The 25621-nt window shown below is 34.0% G+C and overlaps 2 protein-coding genes across 4 annotated transcripts in view; one reads left to right on the top strand and one right to left on the bottom strand.

Annotated features, from left to right (window-relative positions):
* Window positions 1-1865: 1865 nt before the first annotated feature.
* LOC144977107 (ileal sodium/bile acid cotransporter-like) lies at window positions 1866-13872 on the bottom strand. The gene is made up of 4 exons (XM_078921906.1): window positions 12610-13872; window positions 11756-11842; window positions 10196-10367; window positions 1866-3447 (listed from the first exon to the last, which is right to left on the bottom strand). Exons 1-4 carry the CDS (start codon window positions 13168-13170, stop codon window positions 2798-2800), a joined length of 1470 nt encoding a protein of 489 aa, XP_078778032.1. The 5' UTR covers window positions 13171-13872; the 3' UTR covers window positions 1866-2797.
* A 32-nt stretch (window positions 13873-13904) lies between these two features.
* Window positions 13905-25621, top strand: part of LOC144977106 (chloride channel protein C-like) — a 24171-nt gene continuing 12454 nt past the window's right edge. Inside the window, exons 1-9 of one of the 3 annotated variants that reach the window (XM_078921902.1) lie at window positions 13905-14022; window positions 15984-16331; window positions 16746-16888; window positions 17835-17964; window positions 18914-18994; window positions 19808-19983; window positions 20922-21014; window positions 22988-23231; window positions 24942-25136. In XM_078921902.1, coding sequence (XP_078778028.1) covers window positions 16077-16331; window positions 16746-16888; window positions 17835-17964; window positions 18914-18994; window positions 19808-19983; window positions 20922-21014; window positions 22988-23231; window positions 24942-25136 — 1317 coding nt within the window. In that variant the 5' untranslated portion in view covers window positions 13905-14022; window positions 15984-16076. Of the gene's footprint in view, window positions 14123-15983; window positions 16332-16745; window positions 16889-17834; window positions 17965-18913; window positions 18995-19807; window positions 19984-20921; window positions 21015-22987; window positions 23232-24941; window positions 25137-25621 lie in introns of all 3 variants that reach the window. The other 2 variants (XM_078921903.1, XM_078921905.1) reach the window with 2 other exon arrangements.

Genomic DNA, 25621 nt, shown 5'->3' with positions numbered 1-25621 from the left:
TAAAATTATCAAAAATATGAAATTTTCAGTCTATAATTTTTTTGTTATAAAATTATATAATTAATCTACTCTGTTACAAACATCTGAAAAAGTGTGTATTTTTCTACCTCACTTTGTCTATCACTGTTTAATACACACTTATTGAGATGTTTATTTTACACCAGTGCCTGCTCCCTAATTTTCATTTTGAATAAAACTCATAAACCTAGCCCAAATTTCATTTCTTGACCACAATGTCTATTTTTAGCACCAATATCACCCTGATATGATAACGTTTTGATACGATGGGGCACAAATATGTTTTGTCAGTTCAAGGCAGTGTAGGAATATATCATCACGACATAACAACAATAATAATAATTAATAATAATAATAATAATATATAAATAATAATAATAATAATAATAATAATAATAATAATAATAATAATAATAATAATAATAATAATAATAATAACAAAATAATAAAGTAGAAAAGCTTTAAACAAAATAGTAATATCATATGGAAAAAAAAATCAGTTGACCAGAATAACAGCTGTAGAAAGAAAAATAAATGTGTACGAAAATGAATGTATATTTTCAAAGCTCTGAGCTGAACACTATAAAATGGCAAAAAAATGGCAAGGCGATATAAATAGAAATAATTAAAACAAAATTAAATTTGGTCATTATATAGGGAGACAGTTCCATGTACGGCGTTTAAGATATTGTTGGATCATTTCAGTCCCAGTGAAAAAAAAGAATGGGATGTCAACACATTTTTGATAGGTTATAATGCGCTTCATAATAAAATAAATAAAAACATAAAAAAATAATAAGACAAAGGAAACTGGTCAAAGTAGAGACAAAAGAAGGTCCAGGAGCAATCCATCATCAATGTGTTTAGTTTTGAGTACCTAAAAGTCCCAATGAGATACCGACACAGGATCCCGCCAAAAGGGATATTTGTACTAAGATGGATACAAAGTGAAAGTTGATAGGTTAAAATAAATACATACCACTATAAAGATATGAGTACAAGAAAAATAATACCATCTCTCACGAAAAGATAAATCCATCTGACTGTCTCCCTCCCTGCAACAATCCAGACAGGGCCCAAATAAAAGAACCCATCGGCCAAGGACTTCCTATAGAGAATTCAATCCACCAATAAGATAAAATTGTCAAAAGATTAAGGACGAACAAAGTAAGACAAGACTGATGAATCCAACAGAAATCTGAAATAGACCCAGGACTAAATTGTTCCTTTTGAGTCCTTCTCCTCGTCCTCCTGCTTCTTCTTAATAATAATATTAATAATTAATAATAATAATAATAATAATAATAATAATAATAATAATAATAATATAATAATAATAATAATAATAATATTATTATATTATTAATTATTATTATAATAATAATAAAGTAATAATGATAATGAATAATAATAATAATAATAATAATAATAATAATAATAATAATAATAATAATAATAATAATAATAATAATAATATAATTAATGATGATGATGATGATGATGATCATGATGCCATCATCATTAGTATTATATATTATATAATTATTATTATTATATATTATTATTAATATTATTATATTATTATATTATTATTATATAATTATATCACCATCATCATTATTATTATTACTATTGGTAGCAGATTCAGTGGTAGTAGTAGTAGTAGTAGTAGTAGTAGTAGTTAGTGTAGTTAGTATTAGTAGTATAGTATAGTTAGTATAGTAGTAGTAGTAGTAGTAGTAGTAGTAGTTGTTGTATGGTGTAGTAGTATAGTATAGTTAGTAGTAGTTTGTAGTAGTAGTAGTAGTAGTAGTAGTAGTAGTGGTAGTAGTGGTAGTAGTTAGTAGTAGTAGTAGTAGTAGTAGTAGTAGTAGTAGTAGTAGTAGTAGTAGTAGTAGTAGTAGTAGTAGTGGTAGTAGTAGTAGTAGTAGTAGTAGTAGTAGTAGTAGTAGTAGTAGTAGTAGTAGTAGTAGTGGTAGTAATAGTAGTAGTAGTAGTAACAATATAATTATTATTCTCATATCATTTGCACATAAAACTACAAGAAATCACACTTGCTGGCAAGTGTGCAACTAGAGCAGACCTGACACAAAGTAGTCCTTCATAGCCATTGGCTCCATGGAACCAGAGTTTATCTCAGTTTCTATAGCATGAAACAGACAATAGCAATTACTTGTTATCCTTTGGATAGGACTCTAGTCTATCGCAAAGTACTTTCCACCAAATCTAACAGACTCAGCTACCCATTCACTGCTGGGTGGACAGCGGGGCTAGAAAAAAATCCTGACTGCACCCGGGATCAATCTTGGTCCCTTTGCGTGCGAAGCTACTGCTCTACAAACTGAGCTTTCGGGACCCCCATCTGACACAAATAACACACAAAATAAAATCTTCAGATTCAATCTAGAATAATCTTGATTACAAAAATAAAAATATGTGAACATCTGAGTCAACTATTCTTATTTATAAGTTTAACTTCAAAATAATCTAAGAAGAAAAATATACCTAACTTATTTCATCCTGCTGGAAAATCATTTTGTAAGTATAAAAATATCTTATCACCTTTTCTCTGAATGAAGTATAATATAAATCTAGCCAAGTTTGGCGATATAACAATCGGAAGCTTAGGAATTTACTTTGTTCTGGACATCCAATAAAAAAACAGTAAGTTTCAAAATAATTGAAAATCAATATGAATTCAGATTTTCCGTAAAATAATAAGCCTGCTTTTTCAAAACATCTTCTTGCAATCTAATGGTATGTGTAGCATCCCTTTTTTTTAGTCATTCTCTCCCTTGACTAACATCACCTGTGTGCCATTAAATGCTGTGTCCTGATTTTGTACATCACAATTTGTATCATCTATAATTTCACTTTGTCTCGCTTCCCTTCTCTTCCTCCTCCATTCCTTTATTTGGACAAAGAGAATAGCAAACATGACAGGAATCGGGGTAAAAATGGCAGAGATAACAGGACTTACAATACTCGTGTCTTTGTCAGGTCCTGATAAGGACAGTCGACAAAGGATGATGGGAATTCCAGTGTTTTGTATTCCTGTCTCCAAGGAAATGGCTATAATGTCTGCAAACTTCTGTCGAGTTAAAAACGCAAATATACCCCCAAAAATAAAACCCAGATAGGGTAGGAGAGCAGACGCTAGGATGACCTCAGGGCTGATGAGGTAGAATATGTAGATATTGGCATAAACCCCGACAGTGAAGACAAATATAAAAAATATGACCATGATGTATTTCACAGATTTGATACAAAACTTGGCAGCTTTTGGAAGTTTGTATTGCAGCACTAATCCAATGAAGATGGGCGCCACAATGCCAATCAGAGATGTGATGATGTTTTCATATGGAATTCTGATGTTTCCCTTGGAGTAGATCAGCTCGCCTAAGGTGAACAGCCAAAGAGGGATGAAACCTGGAAGTAAGGAAAGGAACATTTTAAAAAATAAGACGCTATTCAATTTCAGGTTGATGCCAACATTACATATTTAAAATATGAAGACCTATATAAGGCACATTCTCACAGATTCAACTTGCTCAACACACTTCAGATAGACCCACTCATTCCCAAAGCAGACAATATGGAATCAAATTTCAATTTCACATTGCAGAAGTTGATTTTTTAAAACTAGCACCCTTATAATACAGTGCAACCTCGATATAACGACATCGTCGGGACTGGGAAAACGTGTCGTTATAGAGGGATGTCGTTACAGAGAGGTTTCCTATGTGTGTATATCAGGAGGTGTTTTGGGTCTTGTGTAGTGAATGTATACTTTTTCATTTTCCCTCTGTAGTCCCTCTGTAGTTTATCCGGGCTTGGGACCGGCAATGAATGGAGTGTGGACAAAGGATTTATAAACAGTCCAGTGTTGACCTGTCACAGGCATTCATTGGGTGAAAGGCGAGCCTTCTGATTGGCTGCGGTGTTGTACAAATGTGACTATTGATTGGCTGAAAAAGAAGCGTTTTCATTGGCTACAATAAGAACTAGCTCTGGGCTTATTACGAGTAGACAACATATATAGAATGGAAGATACCGCTTGTAATAGTTACGAACAATTTCATGGTAGACAAACACCTTCAAGGTTTGTCGGACCAGAAATGTTGTTATACAGGGGTTTTGCTGAAATGTACGTCGCTATAGAGGGTTTTTTATTACTAATGATATATAGTAAAATAAAATGGGACCTGAGTACCATGTCGTTATACAGGGAATGTCGGTATAACGGATGTCGTTACATCGGGGTTGCACTGTATCTCTCAATGTCTACAGCCAGATACTCATTCATGTCAAGTGGATTAATGTGCATAAAATACTTACCCAAGGACACAACCCAGGAGGCCAGAGATTTGTGATCATTGTCAGCCATCGACCATGGTTAGCATTAATTAACTTCGTGATAAGATGAGACACTGTACAATTGAGCCACCTATATCATAGTTATCTATAATCTTCAGCAAAAAAACGTTCCTAAAGATCTAATATACACAGTGACCTTATTACTAATGAGTGTTGAGAGAAGACATTCTAACCAGCCTTGATACAGGTCTTTTTGCTTGTGTAATGGTAAAGGAAATAGATTTATATAGCCCTTTTCTCCTACGCCTCAAGGCTGTGTTGAGATCTCTACCATCTGGGCATTTTTTGGAACCCCCTTAGTTAAGACAGGAAAGACTTATAACATAAATAATTGAATATGAGCATTTATATAGTGCATACTCACAGTTACCATGCTCAATGCATTGCACAATGTTTCATTTATTAGTACAAATACTCCTACAATATCTGTCACTGCCTGTAACTCAGGGATGCCACCAGGCAATTTTAAAAAGCCTGAAAACTTGCGCGGACGAGATACAAATCAACGTCAAGGGCTTTGTAGGGATTTGAAAAATATCAAATTTGGAATATTGTTTCAGTACTTATTATTGCAATTGAGAGCAAATAACACACAAAAGAAAGGAGAGTTGACAGTTTTCAAATTGATAAAATAAGGTGCTGAAAACAAAATATAGAAAAATTAATATCAATAACTATCAGGGGTGAGAATGACTGGTCACTCAAATTCACTGAGATGAGATCCAAAATTTGTCTCGCAGCAATTTCTGACACAACTCGCAGAATTTCAAAAGTTGAAAGTGTAATTACATTTGGTGGTTGTAGTAGGGATGATGATGTGGTGGTGGTTGTAGTAGTAGTGGTGGTAGGGATGATGTGGTAGTGATTATAGTAGTACTGGTCGTACGGATGATTGTGTGGTGGTGGTTGTAGTAGCTATGGTAGGAATGATGATGTAGTGGTAGTTGTAGTAGTAGTGGTGGTCGGGAAGATGTGCTGTTATTTGTAGTAGTAGTGGTACTAGGGATGATGGTGTGGTGGTGGTTGTAGTAGTGGTAGTAGGGTTGATGATGTGGTGGTAGTTGTAGTAGTAGTGGTGGTAGGGATGATGTGGTGTTATTTGTAGTAGTAGTGGTGCTAGGGATGATGGTGTGGTGGTGGTTGTAGTAGGAGTGGTGGTGGTAGGGATGATGATGTGGTGGTGATTGTAGTAGTAGTAGTAGTAGAAGTAGTAGTAGTAGTAGTAGTAGTAGTAGTAGTAGTAGTAGTAGTAGTAGTAGTGGTCTTAGAGATGATGATGTGATGGTGGTTGTAGTAGTAGTGGTGGTAGGGATGATGATGTGGTGGTGGTTGTAGTAGTGGTGGTCTTTTAGAGATAATTGTGTGGTGGTGGTTGTAATAGTTGTGGTAGGAATGATGATGTGGGGTAGTTGTAGTAGTACTGGTGGTAGGGATGATGTGGTGTTATTTGTAGTAGTAGTGTTGGTAGGGATGATGATGTGGTGGTGGTTGTAATAGTAGTGGTGGTAGAGATGATGTAGTGGTTTTGGTGAGTGTTTTTTATTCAGTGATAATAATAACAATTTGTCAAAAAGGAGGAAAATGTCTCCGTCTATCGGTCAAACGCAAGCAAAGTGTAAAAATAACAGGAACATAGTTTTGTATTGGTATTATGTAATAAATCACTATTACTAGATAGTATAAATCCATTCTTATCATTAAACATAAATTTACTTTTTGTAAACATTTAATGAATTGTCCTTTCCACATGTTAAAGGCCTACAATGTTATTCAAATAAAAGGCTAGAAAGTGTTGTTTTGTTTTGATTTTTACTTTATAAACCAGGCAACAATATCTTTTATTTTTTACCGAAACCTAGTGGTTATTCAGCGTATAAATACAACCCAAGAATCTCACAAATTTAAAGCCATAGTCAAAAGGTAAAAAGAAAGAAGAATAAACTAAGCCAATCACCATTGCTTTATTCTAGGCTAATGAATTATCTCTGTATAACCAGATGATTTAATGGATGGTTGCGAGTTGCGAGAAAAAAAAAAAAAAGAAGAGAGAGAGAGAGAGAGAGAGAGAGAGAGAGAGAGAGAGAGAGAGAGAGAGAGAGAGAGAGAGAGAGAGAGAGAGAGAGAGAGATAATTGTCCCTCCCCTTTCCCTTCAACCATCAACTTGCTAATCAAAGAACACCACTGGTCGTCTGTGTCAATTGTGATATCTGGTGCCATTCAGTCTGGCCCGACGTCATAAAAACGGGACCGTCACTAAATTTCACGAGACTATTGCACAGGTGTCAAATATGACATAAGACATAATGGTGATTTTGTAGTTTTGAGGGAAATGTTTGACACGGTAAATTCAGCGGAAGATTTCTGAGAAATTCTCAAAATCACTGTTTATTTATCAAAAAAAAAAAAAAAATTTAAAAGGAGGAATTGTGATGGGGATGGGCGGAGATAAACTACCATTTAGGTGCCCAAATATTCGACCGGCGGTGACAGCCCAAATTATTCACCCGGCGAAAAAGTTCCGGCTCAAATCTCGATCGCGATTTTTTTCTTCTTTAAATTTTTTTTTTTTTTTTGTTTTTTTTTTTTTGGAATAGTGATGACGGACAAAAACCGGAGGTTCCGGATTAAAACCGGCTGGTTGTAAAAAAACCGGATTTCCGGCTAAAACCGGAAAAGTGGCATCCCTGGTAACTCAGTAATCATTCACACCTGAGTCAAGTGGGGTAATGTGTTTTTTTTCATGATTAGTGTCATCCATCTGGCTACTGATGCCACTGACCACATTTAAGATTGCTTGACTTTTGTGAAGAGATGTGACATCAAACCGCTGAGTCACCAAACCACACAATATTTGGAATGGCACAGCAGTATGGTCTTTGCTTTGTACCCAAAAGGTAGTGAGTTCAACAGTGTAGCCTTGAGCAAGACGTTGACCTAGCTTGCTTTGGGGCTCTGATTTGCTGCTGATGCTTGGGTAATTCCAAAGTTCCCTTGGAGTGCTCTAGATAAATTTCCCCTTGAGGATGAGTAATGGGAATATTAATTTATATATATATATATATATATATATATATATATATATATATATATATATATATATATATATATATATATATATATATATATATATATATATATATATATATATATTGAATCGTGTTTGATACAAATATGGTACGAAAAGTGCTCGACATGTAGTAATGGAGCGAATTATTATTTAAAATATTTACCACAATGTTTGGGACAGTCTACATCAATGTTTCAGGCTTAATTTGCCATCGTCAGGACTGAATTGTTTTGTTGACTGTTGTTGTTTCTTGAAGTGGTTTTTTTTTTTGGAATAGTGATGACGGACAAAAACCGGAGGTTCCGGATTAAAACCGGCTGGTTGTAAAAAAACCAGATTTCCGGCTAAAACCGGAAAAGTGGCATCCCTGGTAACTCAGTAATCATTCACACCTGAGTCAAGTGGGGTAATGTGTTTTTTTTCATGATTAGTGTCATCCATCTGGCTACTGATGCCACTGACCACATTTAAGATTGCTTGACTTTTGTGAAGAGATGTGACATCAAACCGCTGAGTCACCAAACCACACAATATTTGGAATGGCACAGCAGTATGGTCTTTGCTTTGTACCCAAAAGGTAGTGAGTTCAACAGTGTAGCCTTGAGCAAGACGTTGACCTAGCTTGCTTTGGGGCTCTGATTTGCTGCTGATGCTTGGGTAATTCCAAAGTTCCCTTGGAGTGCTCTAGATAAATTTCCCCTTGAGGATGAGTAATGGGAATATTAATTTATATATATATATATATATATATATATATATATATATATATATATATATATATATATATATATATATATATATATATATATATATATATATATATATATATATATATATATTGAATCGTGTTTGATACAAATATGGTACGAAAAGTGCTCGACATGTAGTAATGGAGCGAATTATTATTTAAAATATTTACCACAATGTTTGGGACAGTCTACATCAATGTTTCAGGCTTAATTTGCCATCGTCAGGACTGAATTGTTTTGTTGACTGTTGTTGTTTCTTGAAGTGGTTCCGGTTTGAAGTTAATTAAGAGGAATTTGCGCCGATGGGGACACTTTCCGTACATCTCATTTTTCATGTTGAGTGTGGCTTCATGAGGGTGTTTGATTATAGTATATTTCTCTTCCAGGCATAAGCTACATTGTTTTGATGTTGGTGTGTATCCTGTTGCTTTAGATAAAATTTTCCATGAAATGTTGTGGTCTAGTTTGTTGTCTTTTAATTTCCAAATATGTTCGCTGAGTTTTGTGGATGTTTTTTTGTTAGTGTTTCTAAATGTTGAGGTGTGGAGGTTGTATCTTGTTTTGAAATTATTTTCTGTTAGTCCTACATATTTTTCTTGCTTGTTTGTTTTAGTTTCTGTGACTGTGGCTTGGTAAATTAAACTTGATTCTAAGCATTGTTTGTTTAGCGGGCAGTTGCATTTTCTAGTGGGTGGGTTTTGCTCTTGTCGGTGGTTTATTAATATTTTTTTGTTGTGGCTTGAAATTATTTGTTCTATGTTGTGCATACACGAGTAACTTATTTTTATGGTATTCCTGTTGATAATTTTATGTAGCTTGTGGTTTTTTGGAAAGTGTGTATCAATTAACTTCAGGAACTGCTGTCCACATTCGACATAAAATCCAATTCATTCCAACCGTTCAGAAAACCAAACAACACCATTAGCTACATTAATAAAAACAGCAACCACCCCCGTCCCGTCATTGAAAACATACCAAAAAACATAGCACTGAGGGTGAGCAAACTTTCGGAAAACAGAGAGATATTCAACGTCGCAGCCACCCCCTACAAAGAAGCACTCACAAAAAGCGGATACAACACACCATTTGTATACACAGACGCCTCCCTCTCATGTAAACCCCAACACACAAGTGAAGAACGTAAAACAAGAAAACGACACATAACTTGGTTCAACCCACCTTTCGACATAAACGTCAGCACAAACATAGGACAGCAGTTCCTGAAGTTAATTGATACACACTTTCCAAAAAACCACAAGCTACATAAAATTATCAACAGGAATACCATAAAAATAAGTTACTCGTGTATGCGCAACATAGAACAAATAATTTCAAGCCACAACAAAAAAATATTAATAAACCACCGACAAGAGCAAAACCCACCCACTAGAAAATGCAACTGCAGAAATAAAGAACATTGCCCGCTAAACAAACAATGCTTAGAATCAAGTTTAATTTACCAAGCCACAGTCACAGAAACTAAAACAAACAAGCAAGAAAAATATGTAGGACTAACAGAAAATAATTTCAAAACAAGATACAACCTCCACACCTCAACATTTAGAAACACTAACAAAAAAACATCCACAAAACTCAGCGAACATATTTGGAAATTAAAAGACAACAAACTAGACCACAACATTTCATGGAAAATTTTATCTAAAGCAACAGGATACACACCAACATCAAAACAATGTAGCTTATGCCTGGAAGAGAAATATACTATAATCAAACACCCTCATGAAGCCACACTCAACATGAAAAATGAGATGTACGGAAAGTGTCCCCATCGGCGCAAATTCCTCTTAATTAACTTCAAACCGGAACCACTTCAAGAAACAACAACAGTCAACAAAACAACTCAGTCCTGACGATGGCAAATTAAGCCTGAAACATTGATGTAGACTGTCCCAAACATTGTGGTAAATATTTTAAATAATATATATATATATATATATATATAAATATATATATTATTTATACCTAAAGCAGCAATAGAGCTGATAAGGGTCATGGTCACGCTGAGACTGATATTTCCATTCAGGAAGTTTGTGTAGACATTACTGGCCGACCCTCCAGGTGAACATCCCAGGGCGAAGAAACCAAGGGCCACACCAGGTTCTAGGGGAAGATTGTAGGCCATGGTGAAACCAATCTGAAAGGGAATGTGAAAAACAATCACCATAGGTTAGAATAAACCTTAATATCAGTATCTCCATCGTTAATTTCTTTCCAATACCAAAAATTTTCCCTGCCTTTCACATCACATGGATCGAAATTTCCATTTCATAAAATACTAGCCAGGTCTTATAACTTTTATAATATCCATCACTTCCTTCAGCAAGATGCTAAAAATTCATAAGCCACAATGTTTATAATGCCTCACACCACTAATCTAAAAAAAGTGTCATTCATTTTCGCCCATCTAGTCCATGATCATAGTCAATCACTGGAGAGACAAAGCAAAAGGTAAATACCAGAAGAAGGCGCATGACATTCATTAAGTCCATATGTGACAAACATTCAATCTTAAAACTTAAAATTGTTGACAGAAAATACACAGACAATGCCTGTTCAATGAACGTGATGATAAACCAATCAACTTAACATTTATGATTCAAGAGGTGAATAAAATTTGAACTTAATATTATTATTGTCATTATAGACAATACATTTTTTAATTTCGTAAGTGAACTCCACAGAGCTTTTGATTTGGACACAGAGAGATATTTTCTGCATTTTATATGTTACAAATTTCTCTAACTTATCGTAGAGTTCTTTCCCAATGTTAAGAACGGAATAAAACTAAATGGTTCATATAAATTTTAAGAAATTGATTGTATTCATAATAATGAGAGGAACAACAAACTGGCAAAGACTCTATATATGTAAAAAAAAAAAAAAAAAAAAATATATATATATATATCTATCTATTATATATATATATATATATATATATATATATATATATATATATAAATATATATATATATATATATATATATATATATAATATATATATTGTTTTTTGTTTTTTTTTGTTTTTTTTATTTATTTATTTATTTATTTATTTATTTTTTCCTCCTTAAATAAATTAAATTAAATTAATAATTTTAAAAAATGTTATATATCCAATAGGGTTTGCATAAAAATATTTAGATCAATTTCAAGCCTCTTATGTCATTTAAAAAATTCATTCCTTTCTTATGACCTGGTAAGATGCTATTATCTAAATAGTCCTAAAAATAGAGGGGATAATGCATCAAATAAGCATACACTGTCAAGAGAAATTGTTTGTCTTGCCCACATGAGAAAATTTGATGTTAATAATCTTGCCAAAGATAAAAAAGAAAAATGTCTGAAATGTGGCTCAAACCTGCATTGCCAAGGTTACAATTACAATACAATAATAATCATTGTCAATGCCTTATACTCAGGGACATCCATCTCAGCCAAGATGATGATGATTATGATGACAATGTCGATCCATAGCGATGATGATGATTAATTGATGATGACATAATGGAAATAATGATATCTCACCAGCGGCATAAATAAAAACTGTGAACACAATCCTATGGCTGGTGCTATTGGTTTCTTGAGGGTTGCCTTCACAATGCCCAGATCAACCTGATTGAAAGTATTTAAAATATTTCTTGAATTTTCAGAGCCAAACTCCAACAATATCTTACAAAAATAATATGCATTTTTTTCATCGTGATTAGAAAACTGCAAAGATTGGGTCAATATTTTCACATGGCCTTTTGTTTCCTTTATAGAATAATATCAATATATAGGTTAGTTCAGCCAAGCAATGGAGGATTGACAGATAGAAGTTTAATAAAAGGAAAACAAATAAGATTTGTCATCAATACATTTTGATACTTTTTCTCATTTTATTGAGTTGCTGCAATGCTGAACGTGGGGCTGAGCCAAGCTCCTCCTATCAATTAGATCATCTCGTTCCCAGATAGAAATATGCATCTTTTTATGATATATATTGTGCGAAAGCTTCAAAATAAAACTGTTACTCTAATAAATACATAGTCCTACCAACCCTTGGAGGGTTCACATAGTTAAGTTGGTAGAATATTTGCCCAATGATATTAATCCCTGGTGCAGACAGGATATCTTTCTGATCCCCTATCCACCCAGTGGTGACTAGCTCTGGCAATAGTCAAGTATCCTATCCAAAGAGTAGCAAACTATTGCTATTGTCCGATGAATGCTGCAAAAACTAGGATAAACTCTAGCTCCATGGGCCTTATGGCTGTGAATGAGTATTTTTTAAAAATATTTTTTACCAATCCTTTATAATGACACTACAAAATTTTCAATCATTTAATCATGATAATTAGTTTTCAACCTCCAATTTAAGAAAGAATAAAATGTTTTACCTTACATCCCATTCCAATATTTGCCAACACGACAAGAAGAATGACTACACCAGTGAAAGCTCTATCAATGACTCGATTTGTTCGTTCCACGAACAGAGTATAGGACACAATATTGGAAGAAAAATTCTCACTTCTGGCCTGTAAAGTCAACGCTGTCCTTCCAGGAAGTATGCCTTCCAGAACGACTGATATTCTTTCATCTTCAATCACACTATTACTTCCCACATTAATTTCACGACCATTTCCAAAACCAACTGCCATAATGTGTTTATTTGTTATTTTGACTAAATGGCTATCATCAACAGAAGCAACTATCTTAATATCTTCTAAACTTTTCCCTGAATTCCCTGATATTGAGACATTAAAATTAAACATTCTTTTCTCATCAACTATCGATAAGAGGGGCTCGGGATGATCTGACAAAGTCTCCAGTTGAATGCCTGTTGATTTATCACCTTGAGTTTGAGACACTAACGATAAAACCATATAAACAACCCCAGTCACGAACAATGCATGCTTTCCAGACATCTTGAGATCAACGAATATTGGAATTTTCTTCATGGTGGATAGAAAGTTTAAAGTGATTAGTCCTTGTTGAATTCACAGAATGCAAGTTTTTTTGTTTTGTTTTTTTCAAATCAAAACATTTCATATCACATTGAGACAACAAAATTTCATTGCTGCTGACTGCCAAATATACGTTGTAGCAAGGCACTTGCTGGTCGTATTATTTTATTCTAATAGGATCAAGTAGAAGTGAATTCTAAATGGCTTCAGTCTCACTCATAGGTATACTTTCTACTCCTATAGTATCTAGACCTAGATAGTAATAGTAGACGTCTAGATATAATGAATGACCAATTTTGTGACAGTTCAGTGGCGATTCAACATTATATAATCCAGATTAATACCTAGACATAGACTTTGAACCAGTAGATAAGTTTATTTAGACGGGTCTATTCATTTATATTTTATGTTTGGCACCCAATGTTGACACGCACAGCCAAGTGTATCCAAGCCCACGGCCAAGTTGTCAGTTTTCCTCAGTCTCAACTAGAGTGAGATTAGAAGGAAGCTGACATTCATGAATGAGGACACATCGTAAGACATCAAAACAAGAACGCTGGTGCTTATTAATGCATTCCCGGATCTTAACCATAGCAAACACATAAGTGGATTTTACCGAAGATCAAAAAACGAGCCGCAAAAAAAAAAAAAATCCAATCTCACTCTCCTCACTATTCTCCATCCTTGTAAATTGTAAATAAACTCGGAAGGGAAGTCACTCTAGATTTGTTTTGTACCTAATAGTGAAAGTTCCGATTGAATCGCAAAATTAAATTCTTCTTGTTTGTATTGCCCAAGACCAAGGCTGGAAAGAGAAGACAGATCCAAAAGTCGAAATACATTCATGTAACTGTAATTCTCACATTATCATCGCTGCATAAAAAAATTAAGCAGATGGTTACCGACATTTGTATTGCATGAACTTCTCAGTCAGCAACCTTCCATGGTCAGAGTTGAGTAAGAATAAGAAGGGGGCGTGATAGTGATGATAATGATACGATACGAAACTGAACACTTTCTGGCAGTTTTATGAAGGAAAAGAAACAGAAATCCACTTTAATTTAGAACACTAGTACTAAAGAGTTCTATCTGAACTGTATCGAACATCAAACATGATAATTTTTAGAAAGATAATACTTACTTAACTTATAGTGACTTCTTCTTCCTGCTCATTATGCCTGTTGGCATTTAGGGTAGAGCAGCAATGATAAAATAATCTGACCTTACTTACTTACTTACTGCTCATAATGCCTGTTGGCATGTAGGGTAGCAAACGAAGGATCTCCATCCTCTTTTGTCCGTGACAATCATCTTCAGTCTTCAGGAGGCTAAATGTCTTACATAAATTTTTATTTTGTGATTTTCAATTTAGATTGCACATATCGCAGTTTTTGTTTTACATCACCAAACCCATATACATATCTTGGCCTTTGGTAATAACAGCAGTGACCCTGCTTTAGTGAGTCCCAGATTGGACTGGAAAACCGGACTACTAAACTGACCACAAACGCTCTCTCACTGGTTGATTTTAATTTTTATTTTTTTAATTTATTTATTTCGAATTGTCTAGCATGACATTGGACGTCTTGCAAAATACAAGGCATCTATTAATTGGTTTGGTATCTTGCGATATATGGAGATATCTAGTTTTGGTCACATCCTAATTCTATTATAGATTGAAATGCATACATTGTTAATGCAGATTTAATTTACACTCTAACTCTAGGTCAACACTTCAAACATTCAAACTAACTGTGGGATCAACTTTTTATGACATTACAAGAATGCACGAATTACATCGTTTATATCAAACACCTCTCAAAATATTAAGTGAAAATTAATCACTAAAATATGGCATCACTATAACAAGAGTAAATCTGTGCGATTTTTCACTGATATTCATATAATTATTATTTGGTATTTTTCTATTACTTGTTTGATTTTTTAAATTTGTTTTTGCAAAATTGATCTGCTAATCCTGGTCTAAAATATAGGCCACCATCTTGTAAATCACAGACACGTGTGTCAATGAGAGATTCAATAATTCCCTGACAGTGTGAAAAGTTAGTGATAATGACAACTCAAGTACAATGTCACTGTCATAAATCAAACAGAAGGGATCCCGACCTCCCATAGTGGGCAGGAAGGTACTTGTTCTGTCTTCTATTCCCCTGTATCCGTTTTCTAATTGCATTCTGTCTTTGTCTTGGAATGGGATTACTTAGTTTTGTCCTGACCCTTGTCGGAGTCCTTGTCTGGGAGGAAAACAGTTGAATGTATAGTTATAGTTTTAGGAGATGATATTTTTTTTCCTTGTAAATCATCTCTCTGTTATTGCTATGTACTGTTATTTTTTTATTTTTAACATATGATTTGTAAACATTTGACTGTGTTCCTCATAGTGGGATCTTGTGCCGGTATCTAGTTGAGACTTTTAGGTAATCTCAAACTAAGTACACTGGATAATGTGCTCTTGGAATCTACATGTTTTTTAAAACTAATTCCCTTCTGTCTTCCTTTTACTTGGGTACTTTAATTGTAATTCTAGAACTTTTTACAATCCCATTTTCTTTCTTTTTCTTGGCGCTGATATGACCTAAAATGTGTTGCAAGCGCCGCAAAACCATTAAAAGTAAACAAAACAAATCAAACAGTGATCCCAAATAGGAGTAACACAGATATTAATTGAGACACACTATTAATGTTTTTCGAAGTGTTTGTATTCTTCAAATATTTCATGCTATGGAATGAATTAATTTCAAAGCCTGTTACAACTGATCGTTCTTTTTTTTTCTCCTTTTTTTCAGAATTTGTAGTAAAATTATCTAAAATGAGTTGATTTTAATGTGATCAGACATACTTTATGATTAATTTGCCAGCTAAAATTTAAAACTTTCATCATGATTCGGACACTAGTTGAAGATGATGAAACCATTGAAAATGGTTCGATTAACAACAATGGATCAGAGAGCCAAATACAAAGCCAACCTTTTTATGATACAGATGGGTTGCGGCAACGAAATAGAACAAGTTCTGGTATTTTTAAGCCAGGGAATCGTAAAAGATCATTAGCAACAAGTAGGACATCACAAGTTCCAGAGGATGATTCGCTCTTTTCTGTACAAGATGATGAAGAATTTTCAGTTTTTGCTCAGGTTGGTCTTTTACTTTATTTATTGAATTCATTTATTACCAGGTATCAACCATCAGGCAATTCTGTTATTCTCTATCTTAGAATGTTTATTGTACTGCGTCTGCTTTGATAATGCTGTGATGATTAATGTAAAAAAAAAAATTATAAAATCAAAATTATGTTTTGAATCTGAGTGGAAGAGCTTTGCAACCTATTTGTTATTTTAGTATATAATAAGTTTTCTTTCATCATGAAAGATTTTGGCAGATTTTTCTTTTTTTTAAATGCTTTATTATATTGGGAGTTTTTCTGTGTGTTTATTTATTTATGTATTTATTTATTTTAAATTAATTTATTTAATGTATTTTTTTTTCATTTGTTTGTTTGTATATATTTTTATTTCCTCTATGCTTTTAATTTTCATTATGTTTATTAGGGACGAGACTATGAACCTGTGTACATTACCCATCAATACACAGCCCAGGAAAAGGAAACATTGAATGGATATGAGAGCAGTGACTACCTTCCCAACCACAGTCATGTCTTCAAGCACTGGATAAAGCGACAGATGGTATCAAGGTGTGTCATTTTTTATAAGATCTTTCCTTCAAATTTTGTTCCTTTATTCTTTTCGCCTGCCTCTTGGATATTGTGATTTGAAAGATGCAGAATTTAGTACTAATTGTTAGGAATTGCTTTAAAATATGTCATTTCCAAAACGCTATCATGGATGGAACTCTCTAAAAGGAGGGGATTATTAATTGTTATGAGAACTGTTTCTATTCGAACCCATGCTATCTCTTTTATCCTCCTGTATTATTACATTTTTAAAAAATGTTGGCGGGTGGTTGGATGGGAGCATCACCCTTGAATCATATACCTATGATGTTCGCATGGGTGTACGATCCTATAGTGATGTCGTTTCTTCTTCTCTTTACTAGCCTATCCTGCTTCTTTGGTTTGTGATTGTATTTTTGACAGGGGATATTTTTTTTTCTGTAAATCTTCTGCCTGTTTGTTCTTGGTTATTTATAATTTAGCTTATGATATCTTTAGGTTATGATTTTGATTTACATTTGTACTATTATTGTTAGATTGCTTGTTTTTTTTGTTTCAGCGGTCTCTCATATAACCTCAATTGTGTTGGAAGAGACCTAAAGCAACAAACAAACAAACAAAAATGTTGCCTTGTGGTGGGACCACATGGTTTCACCAAGAGCATTTTGTTGATAGGGAAGATATAGACAAGATGGAAATTAAGTGAGAGAATTTTTTTCCCTTGTTTTTCAATTGGTTTCAGATTAGCTTCAAGAATGGATTGCTCTTTGAACTATTTCTGAGCTCTGTTGAACGTGTCCCCTTTATCTTATCTTTTTCTTAGCTTGCTTATTGTTAGCCAGGTCTTGATTAATTCCATGATCCTCCTTTTTATTTGTGCTGAGATAACTTAAACGGTGTTGCAAGCACCATAAAAGTCTCAGAAACAATATTACAAAATAACAGTGTATTGGGTTTTCTCTTCCAGCCTGGAGACAGACAGATGGATTATGATGGGATTCATAGGATTCACTGTTGGATTGGCCGGATTTCTGTTGCATCAACTGATTGAGAGAATCTCGTACCTAAAGTGGAGTGTGACTAAAGACCTGCTAGAGGTGAGCCAAGATTTTGTTTTATTTACCACAGTTAGCGTAGTAATTTCAGGTGGTCTCTATCCGATGACATAATTGAAGATTGAGATGGAAAATGTGCAGACATTGGCAAAACTAGGCTCTTTGACGGATCTCAAACATAGCATCCAGTATGAGAAGGGATTGTGCTGTTAGGTATTAGAGGATTATTTTCAATAGTTTAAATTCCATTACATGAAAGTGGTAGGTTTTTACGGAAAGCAGAAAGAATTACAAGGTGGGTTACTAGGTGAAAACCTCTGTACTATGTTATAAAGTGAAATATTCGTATACTTTGTAGGAGCAAGAAAAATTTAAATGTAACACCTCTACAGCCTTTGTTTTCTTACAAATCCTAAAAATGTGACCCATTGCATCAGTCTGGGATTAGGTTGGAATGAACTAGATGAACAAAATTTAATTTAAAGTCAAAACGTTCAGAGTTAGGAATTTTAAGGGAGTTTTTTTTTAATGATAAAAGCTCTAGTTTTAAAACCCATTCCAATCCAATTCTATCCAATCCATATTGTTGCAGCTTCAATACTAAAGAAAGACGCAACATTTGTGTGGTGTGGAATGGTGTTTGGTTATGGCTCTTTCATTCTCCCCGAAGAAGGCATTTATTTTAACTTAAATTGTATGTTTGATTTAAAATCCAATTTTAAGCATTGCTTTCAATCCAACATATTACCATTTTGAGATGATTGGTCATAAATCTGAAAATGTGTGTATTGAGATGTAGTATTGAACAATAGTGTACATAATCTCTCTTTTTTTTTTTTAAATCTTAGATTTCATAATTCATAATGATGATTTGCATTTTTCAAAACACGATGGCGGTTTTGACATGACATTTTTAAAAATATGATCATGACACGACTGTTGACATTACTATTATTTTTTATATTCCATTTATGTTGTTTCCATCCATTAGAAAGACTTCCTGGTCGAGGGCTGGCTGTTTTGTGTTGGATATACCATGGCTTTTGCTGCCTTCAGTGCCATGATCATTGTGGTAGATATTCACTCTTTTTGTCTTCGAAAATTTTTCAACAAATCAGATATATTAGATTTCTGCCTAACTTTGGGTTTTGTGTACAATATTTTTCAACAAATCAGACATTAGATTTCTGTCTAACTTTGGACTTTGTGGTCTAAATTCTACAATATTATTGTTATCAGTTGTTATCTTATTTGATAGCTGCTTTAAATATTAGAAGTGAGTGAATGTGTTGATAGTAAAAATTTCAGATATTTGCGTAGGTTTAAGGTCCAAGGTCAAAAAACCTTGAAGGTTGGTTTTATTTTATCATTAATTACTCAATTGTAACTTTTATATTAAGTGTTTATTCACAGTGCCATTATTTGAATGGTTTGAGTATGTCTAATGCTTATTAGGATTAACGGGATAATAATGATAATGGTGATGATAATAATAATAATAATGATGAGTATGGTGATGATGATTGACAAAGACAATAATGATAATGATGACGATGGTGAGAATGATGATGATGATTAAGATGGTGATGATGATGATGATGATGATGGTGAAGATGATGATGATGATGATGATGATGATGATGATGATGATGATGATGATGATGAAAAGATGATCATAAATATTATTATCAGGATGATGATGGTAATGATCATCATTATCAAGTTGATGATGATGAGGATCATGATTCTAATGATAACAGTGTATATGAATATAGTTGCGATGATTATGATAACGGTGTAAACATTGTGACTCCTGCTGATGATGATATTGATGATGAAGATAACATCAACAATATAACGACATCCTTTACTTTTCCCAACCTAGCTTTGGCGCCCCAGTGCAGGAGGATCAGGTTTGCCCGAAATCACAGGGTTTTTGAATGGGACTCAGATTGAGAAAATCTTCAGCCTCAAGACATTTGCTGCCAAATTCTTGTCCTGTGTAACGGCCATTGGGTGTGGGATGCCCATTGGACCAGAGGGGCCCATGATTCATTTGGGGTTAGTCTTGCATCAACAAATCACTCATTAGTTTCCTACTTACACTCTTTTTTAATTAGCCCTTATTAGGGGTTAAACGAGGGAGGGGAGACTGGGCAAGGTACTCAAGTGAATAAGGCATTGCACTTGAACCAGGGGAGGGTAGTCCTTACTTCAAACTTTACTTCTGATGCTTTTGGTTTCAGTTGTTTTGTTTTCTTTTGTCTTTTTTTTTTTTTTGTCAAGATGAATAAACCTTAATTTTGTTCACTTGAACACCATAAGTGATTTTTATTAACACAAGACCAAAATTTAGTCTATATTCCTTCATAGAATGTTCCAGTCCCAATATTTGACAATGGTAAAGGTCAAAAGTAATTATTACCCCTTTTACCTTTTTAAAATCAAGTTACTGATGCATAGTTTTAAACAGTGCGAACCATGTTTGACCAGTCTTATGCACATGACGCCTCACTTTATTTAATGTGAACCAGTACCGATGGGAATCTAGCGAGGCAATGATGACATGAGGCTGTTACTGTTATGTATTAAAATCAAAGAGGTGATTAGTGGTGGGGAAGATGAGTTGAGAAGAGATGGGTGAGAGAGATAAGTGAGCAGTGGTAGTGATTAGTTACCTACTGGATTCATATGCTGTGTGAGTAATCAACAATGAGATGTGCTGGTTTTGTCTTCTTATTATAGCACACGTAAAGGGAAACAGTATTCTATCTGTTATTGAATGAAACAAGACACTTAACCAACACCTCATTATAATGGGACCTTACTGAAGCCATCCACATTTACATTGATCATTGTCCACAATGATTTTAATTCTTGTAAACGAGAAAACATGAAATGTTCACATCATTTATCAGGAACTTTTATTCAGCTGCTTATTACCTTTCTTTTTAATGTTAAAACAAAGAAACCCTCTCTATTCTTTTCACTTTCCCCAGAGCTATTGTAGGTGCTGGTCTCAGTCAAACCACTTCGACTCTACTGAAATTCAAAATTCCACTTTTTGAACGGTTTCGCAATCCAGAAGATCGGTAAGTAATCTACGATGATAGTCTATGATGTGATTGTATTTTGGGTCCTACTCTTTTGTTGTAGCCACTTTTTAGAACACTTGTAAGTAGTATCAAGTAATTATCACATGATCAGATAAATAGAATAATTCTCCTCTGCTCTGATGCTGTTTGTTAAATTTCACTATTCAATTTTGATATAATGTGATGACTTTTTTCGGGATTCACATATATTTTACTTAAATATCATGTAATTTTATGTTTACTTGATATGGTTTGCAATTTGCCTCAGTCATCTGTTTGCCATATTCTGATTTTGATTCTGAACGGATATCCTGGCTTCTATTTACGAAAATAAATAATTACAATTGCTTGCTGCTATTCATATAGAATGATTATTAATTTACTGTCTTTTAGTCCTGAATTTGATCCAGCTATTCATTCAGTCCTAGATGAACGGGTAGGGGAATAGAAGGGTATCAATGAAATTTGTCTTACTTTTATTTTCTTGGATGGATATCATAAGCTTTTGTCATAAATCATCCCTCTGTTCGGTTCATTCTTGTACAAAAATTTTGCTGCAGTCAGTAAAGACAATTTTCACTCTGGTGGTAGAAGACTGTTTGGGAACATCGTGAAACAAAATTCTGAAAATCGTGCCAACAAATCCATGGGATTTTGCTTTTCTGATGATAAAAAGCAGAGGTAGACTAACAACAACCATACCAGTCATCCTCAATAATGATTTTAAACAACTTCTGGATAGCTAGCAATTTCAATCCCGAACTGACCTTGATTTACCTGACATAACACATGTTAGTAGTTAGAAACTATTGACTTGTTTTCACAACAATAATCATAAAAATTACAGCAGTGTTTTCTACTTTTTCTTATAAACCTGCCCACTCAGTCATACTGACCATTGCTCTTAATGCTGTATTGTATATCCCCCCCCCCCCCAAAAAAAAAAATAAAATAATAAAAATGGTACCTCCTTGACAGTATGAAGTGCATCTTTGAAGGTCTCACCATATCATGTTCGTTTGTTTTGTTGCGCATTTAAAATTACCTAATTACTTTATTTTATTTTATTTATCTGTTTATTTTTTTTATTTTTAATTTGTTTATATCTTTAATATTATTTTATTTATTTATTTTGTGTTTGCTTTGGCTTATTATTGGTTTTACCTGTTTTGGTTTGTTAATTGGAAATTTTATGATAATGTATGATTTATATTGGCAATTGCCCCAAAATAAACCTTTGAATTGAATTGAATTGAACTATTGCTCAAAACCTTGATACAAGCAAATAAGTTCTTCCCTAAATGGGTCACATTTGTGACTCAATAATGGGGATAATTATCAACAGTGGAGGAATAATAAAAGTTTGTTTACAGGATTGTCAAAAGTAATAAACAAAAATAAACATAACTGCTTCAAAAAAGAACAAAATACCAAACGCGGTTTTGGGCTCAATGTCCTTCTTCAGCCAACAACAAAAAACAATGTTAACATAAATACATTATTTAAAAACTAGATCAACAGCAGAGAAATAGTTGGCTCATGCTGAATATTTCTCTGCTGTCTATCTGGATTTTTAGTTGTGTATTAATGCTTTCATTGTTTATTGTTGTTGGCTGAAAACAGGTTTTAAGCCGGAAACGTTCCGTGTTTGGTATTTTGTTCTTTTCTGAAACTGTTATATTTATTTTTGTTTATTGTTTTTTACAGTTACAGCTTCTAGCAGCTGTATCACTTGAACAGGATTGCCTAGTTTTGTATACTCTTGTTCAAGCTGCGAAGTTAAATGATCGTTGTGGAAGGTACTAAGACACAGGATCATTTTGATAAATTGATAGAGATTTCTTAGTGACATCTGTCGTGGTGATTATAATGGAAATTAACTTTGATTTATTGATGTATCTACTGATTTATCATCAATTTTGATCACGTGAAGTATATGTTTATGATTTACATTTTTCCCCCATCCTTAGTCGTAATTTCATCACAGCTGGTGTTGCTGCAGGGGTGTCTGCTGCCTTTGGTGCCCCTGTTGGGGGTCTCTTGTTTTGCATGGAGGAGGTTTCTTCATTCTGGAACAACACACTGTCTTGGCAGATTTTTTTCTGCTGCATCATCGCCACTTCAACCTCTGACCTCTTTAACTCTGCCTTCCAGAGATTTGAGTCTGTTGGAATGTTTGGAGCTTTCAAGACTAACCAATATATTTTGTTTAATGTGAGTATTTGGAATATTTCAACCTCTTGCTGTTTATTATATATTCGAAATCCGATTCCAAATAGCTTTCTGTCTAAGTTATGAATGAATAAAATTCTGTTGACTCACACCAATAAGAATAATGTCTCTAAAGTCAATGTTAATGAAGGACTTGAGATGATAGGTTAGGAGCTAAATTTAAAACTCAAGGAAAAAATGAGACGATAAGAATGTTTCCATGCTGGATCCTCCGGGTATTCGTTCAATGTTTAAACTATGAAAAACGATGTAGCCTTGAAAGAAGACAGTTTGGTTTTGCTAAGGCTCTGGCTTGGATTCATTGCAGAAAGGGAAATAGTTAATGTAAATTTCTTTAGATGGAGAGAAAGATAAAGTGAGTAAATGTGACTCATATATAAGGGAACAATACAAAACAAATGACGTTTCGGCCTTTGGCCTTCTTCAAGTAAATACTAATACATATAACATATTTTGTGTTTACTTGAAGAAGGCCAAAGGCCGAAACATCGTTTTTTTATGTTGTTCCTTTATATTTGAGTCATATTTACTGACTTTATCTTTCTCTCCATCTTATGGTTCATTTAGGCACCTCTAGTTTTGGCAAATATCTTTAGGAGTTGATCATTTTCTCCTTAGTCTACCATCATTTGTTAACTGATTATTGGATTATTTCAAACATTTTCACATATATATTCTACCGTTTCTATTTTGCTTTCTGACTGTACATCTGAAATTCTCCACAGGAAGGTAAACAACAAAAAATAATTTTTTTAACCACTTAAGTGTGCTCTTTGCGTGTATCAAGATAGTTTTAGATGAGACATTGATGAATTGCTACTGCTGTTTAAAATCCAGTCTTTATAAATTTATTTGTCTAACCCATCATCTCTCTTTTATTTATTTTTTTTCTGCTATGAAATGGCCTAAAAGTGTTTTAAGCACATGACTTTAACCAAGGAAAAAAATATATTTAAAATCGTTGTGATTTAATGAGTCTCTACATTATTGTGTTTTGTGTACAATAAACAAGATTGTATAGTTATATAGTGCTTCGCCACAGAGAACACCATCATCCAAGAACTGTGAAATTTTAAAAAGATATTTGACGATGGAATTGGATATATTTAAAGACAACCCCGCATTACACCAAGGGGGGGGGGGGTTCTGAATTAATATCAATCTCTCATGAGACAAGGAAAACGTTTAAGGGCTCAATGTCGAGGTGCCTATTTGCCAACTCGATTTTCAGATCTAATTTAGTTGTGTTGTGGGTCCAATTTGTACATCTATAGCAGGAACAAAGGAGATTATGGAAGATGTTTCTTCACAATAGAGATATACAGCCTTTACATAAATAATGTAACATTTTTGAAAACACACTAAAAAGTAAAGTAGTCCTTCTGAGCCATTAGGTCCATGGAGGTGGAGTTTAAGCAGGTTTCTTTCGTGTGAAACATACAATAGCAATTACTTGCTTTCCACTGGATAGGACGCTTCTATCACAAAGTACTTTCTGCCAGATCTAACAGACCAGCTACTCAATCACTGCTAGATGGACAGGGGGAAAGGGAAAAAAATCTTGATTGCACCTGGGATTGATAACAGTCCCTTTGTGTGTTAAGCGAGTGTTCTACCAATTCGGGTATCAGGAGGACCCTCATTACACACTAAGCTTGACTTTAATTTTGAAAATAATTTTTTGAATTCTAGATAGAGCAGGGTGTGGACATCAATGTGCTCATGTTTATTCCTGCTGCCATAATTGGGGTCATCGGAGGCATCTTGGGGTCACTCTTCATCATCCTCAATCTAAAGGTTCACAGATTTCGTAAGCGTAAGCTGGCTTCTATCAGACGACCTGGAATTGTCAAGGCCATTCGTCTGCTTGAACCAGCTCTGGTCATGGTAAGTATTCAGGATTTTTAAAATATCTTCCTCAGTCAGTCCGGCTGGCTAATTATCTGAATCTGACTTGGTTGTATGGTAATAAATCATGTTTCAATCCCTAGACTAATGTTTTCATGCAATGCTGGGTGTCATTTGGCAAACAGATTTTGCACGTTTTCTTCACTGGATTGTATCATATAACTGTGCTCCTTTTATTGATCATTGTTTCACACTTTTTGTCAATAGCATGTTTAAAAAATTACTTGTTTTTTCTTTCCATTTCAATGAATTACCCAAATAATTCTCATAATTCTCATGGTTTTTGGAGAAAAGCTACTAAAAAGTGCCTTGACTACACAACTGAAGGCTTACAAAGTAAAGTTTAACAAATATGTTTTATTTGGCTACGGATTGACCTATGGTAAATCATCCTTTATCTATCATCCCTCACCAGTTTGTATGTACTATTGGTGACCCAAGTATGGTACAAAACTAATAAAATG

Source organism: Berghia stephanieae, chromosome 7 (genome assembly GCF_034508935.2).
Source record: "Berghia stephanieae isolate SIO BIC M18660-M18661 chromosome 7, UCSD_Bste_1.3, whole genome shotgun sequence".
Taxonomy (NCBI): Eukaryota; Metazoa; Mollusca; class Gastropoda; order Nudibranchia; family Aeolidiidae; genus Berghia; species Berghia stephanieae.
This window is presented reverse-complemented; position numbering and strand designations above follow the sequence as displayed.

What these genes read in the sequence shown, in the direction of transcription:
- LOC144977107 (XM_078921906.1), bottom strand. Translation starts at nt 13,170, where the DNA reads ATGAAGAAAATTCCAATATTCGTTGATCTCAAGATGTCTGGAAAGCAT. An exon ending in AGTTTTTATTTATGCCGCTG is followed by an intron (nt 10,368 to 11,755) that starts GTGAGATATCAT and finishes ATTCCCTTTCAG; the next exon opens with ATTGGTTTCACCATGGCCTA. An exon ending in CAGCTCTATTGCTGCTTTAG is followed by an intron (nt 3,448 to 10,195) that starts GTATAAATAATA and finishes CCTTACTTCCAG; the next exon opens with GTTTCATCCCTCTTTGGCTG.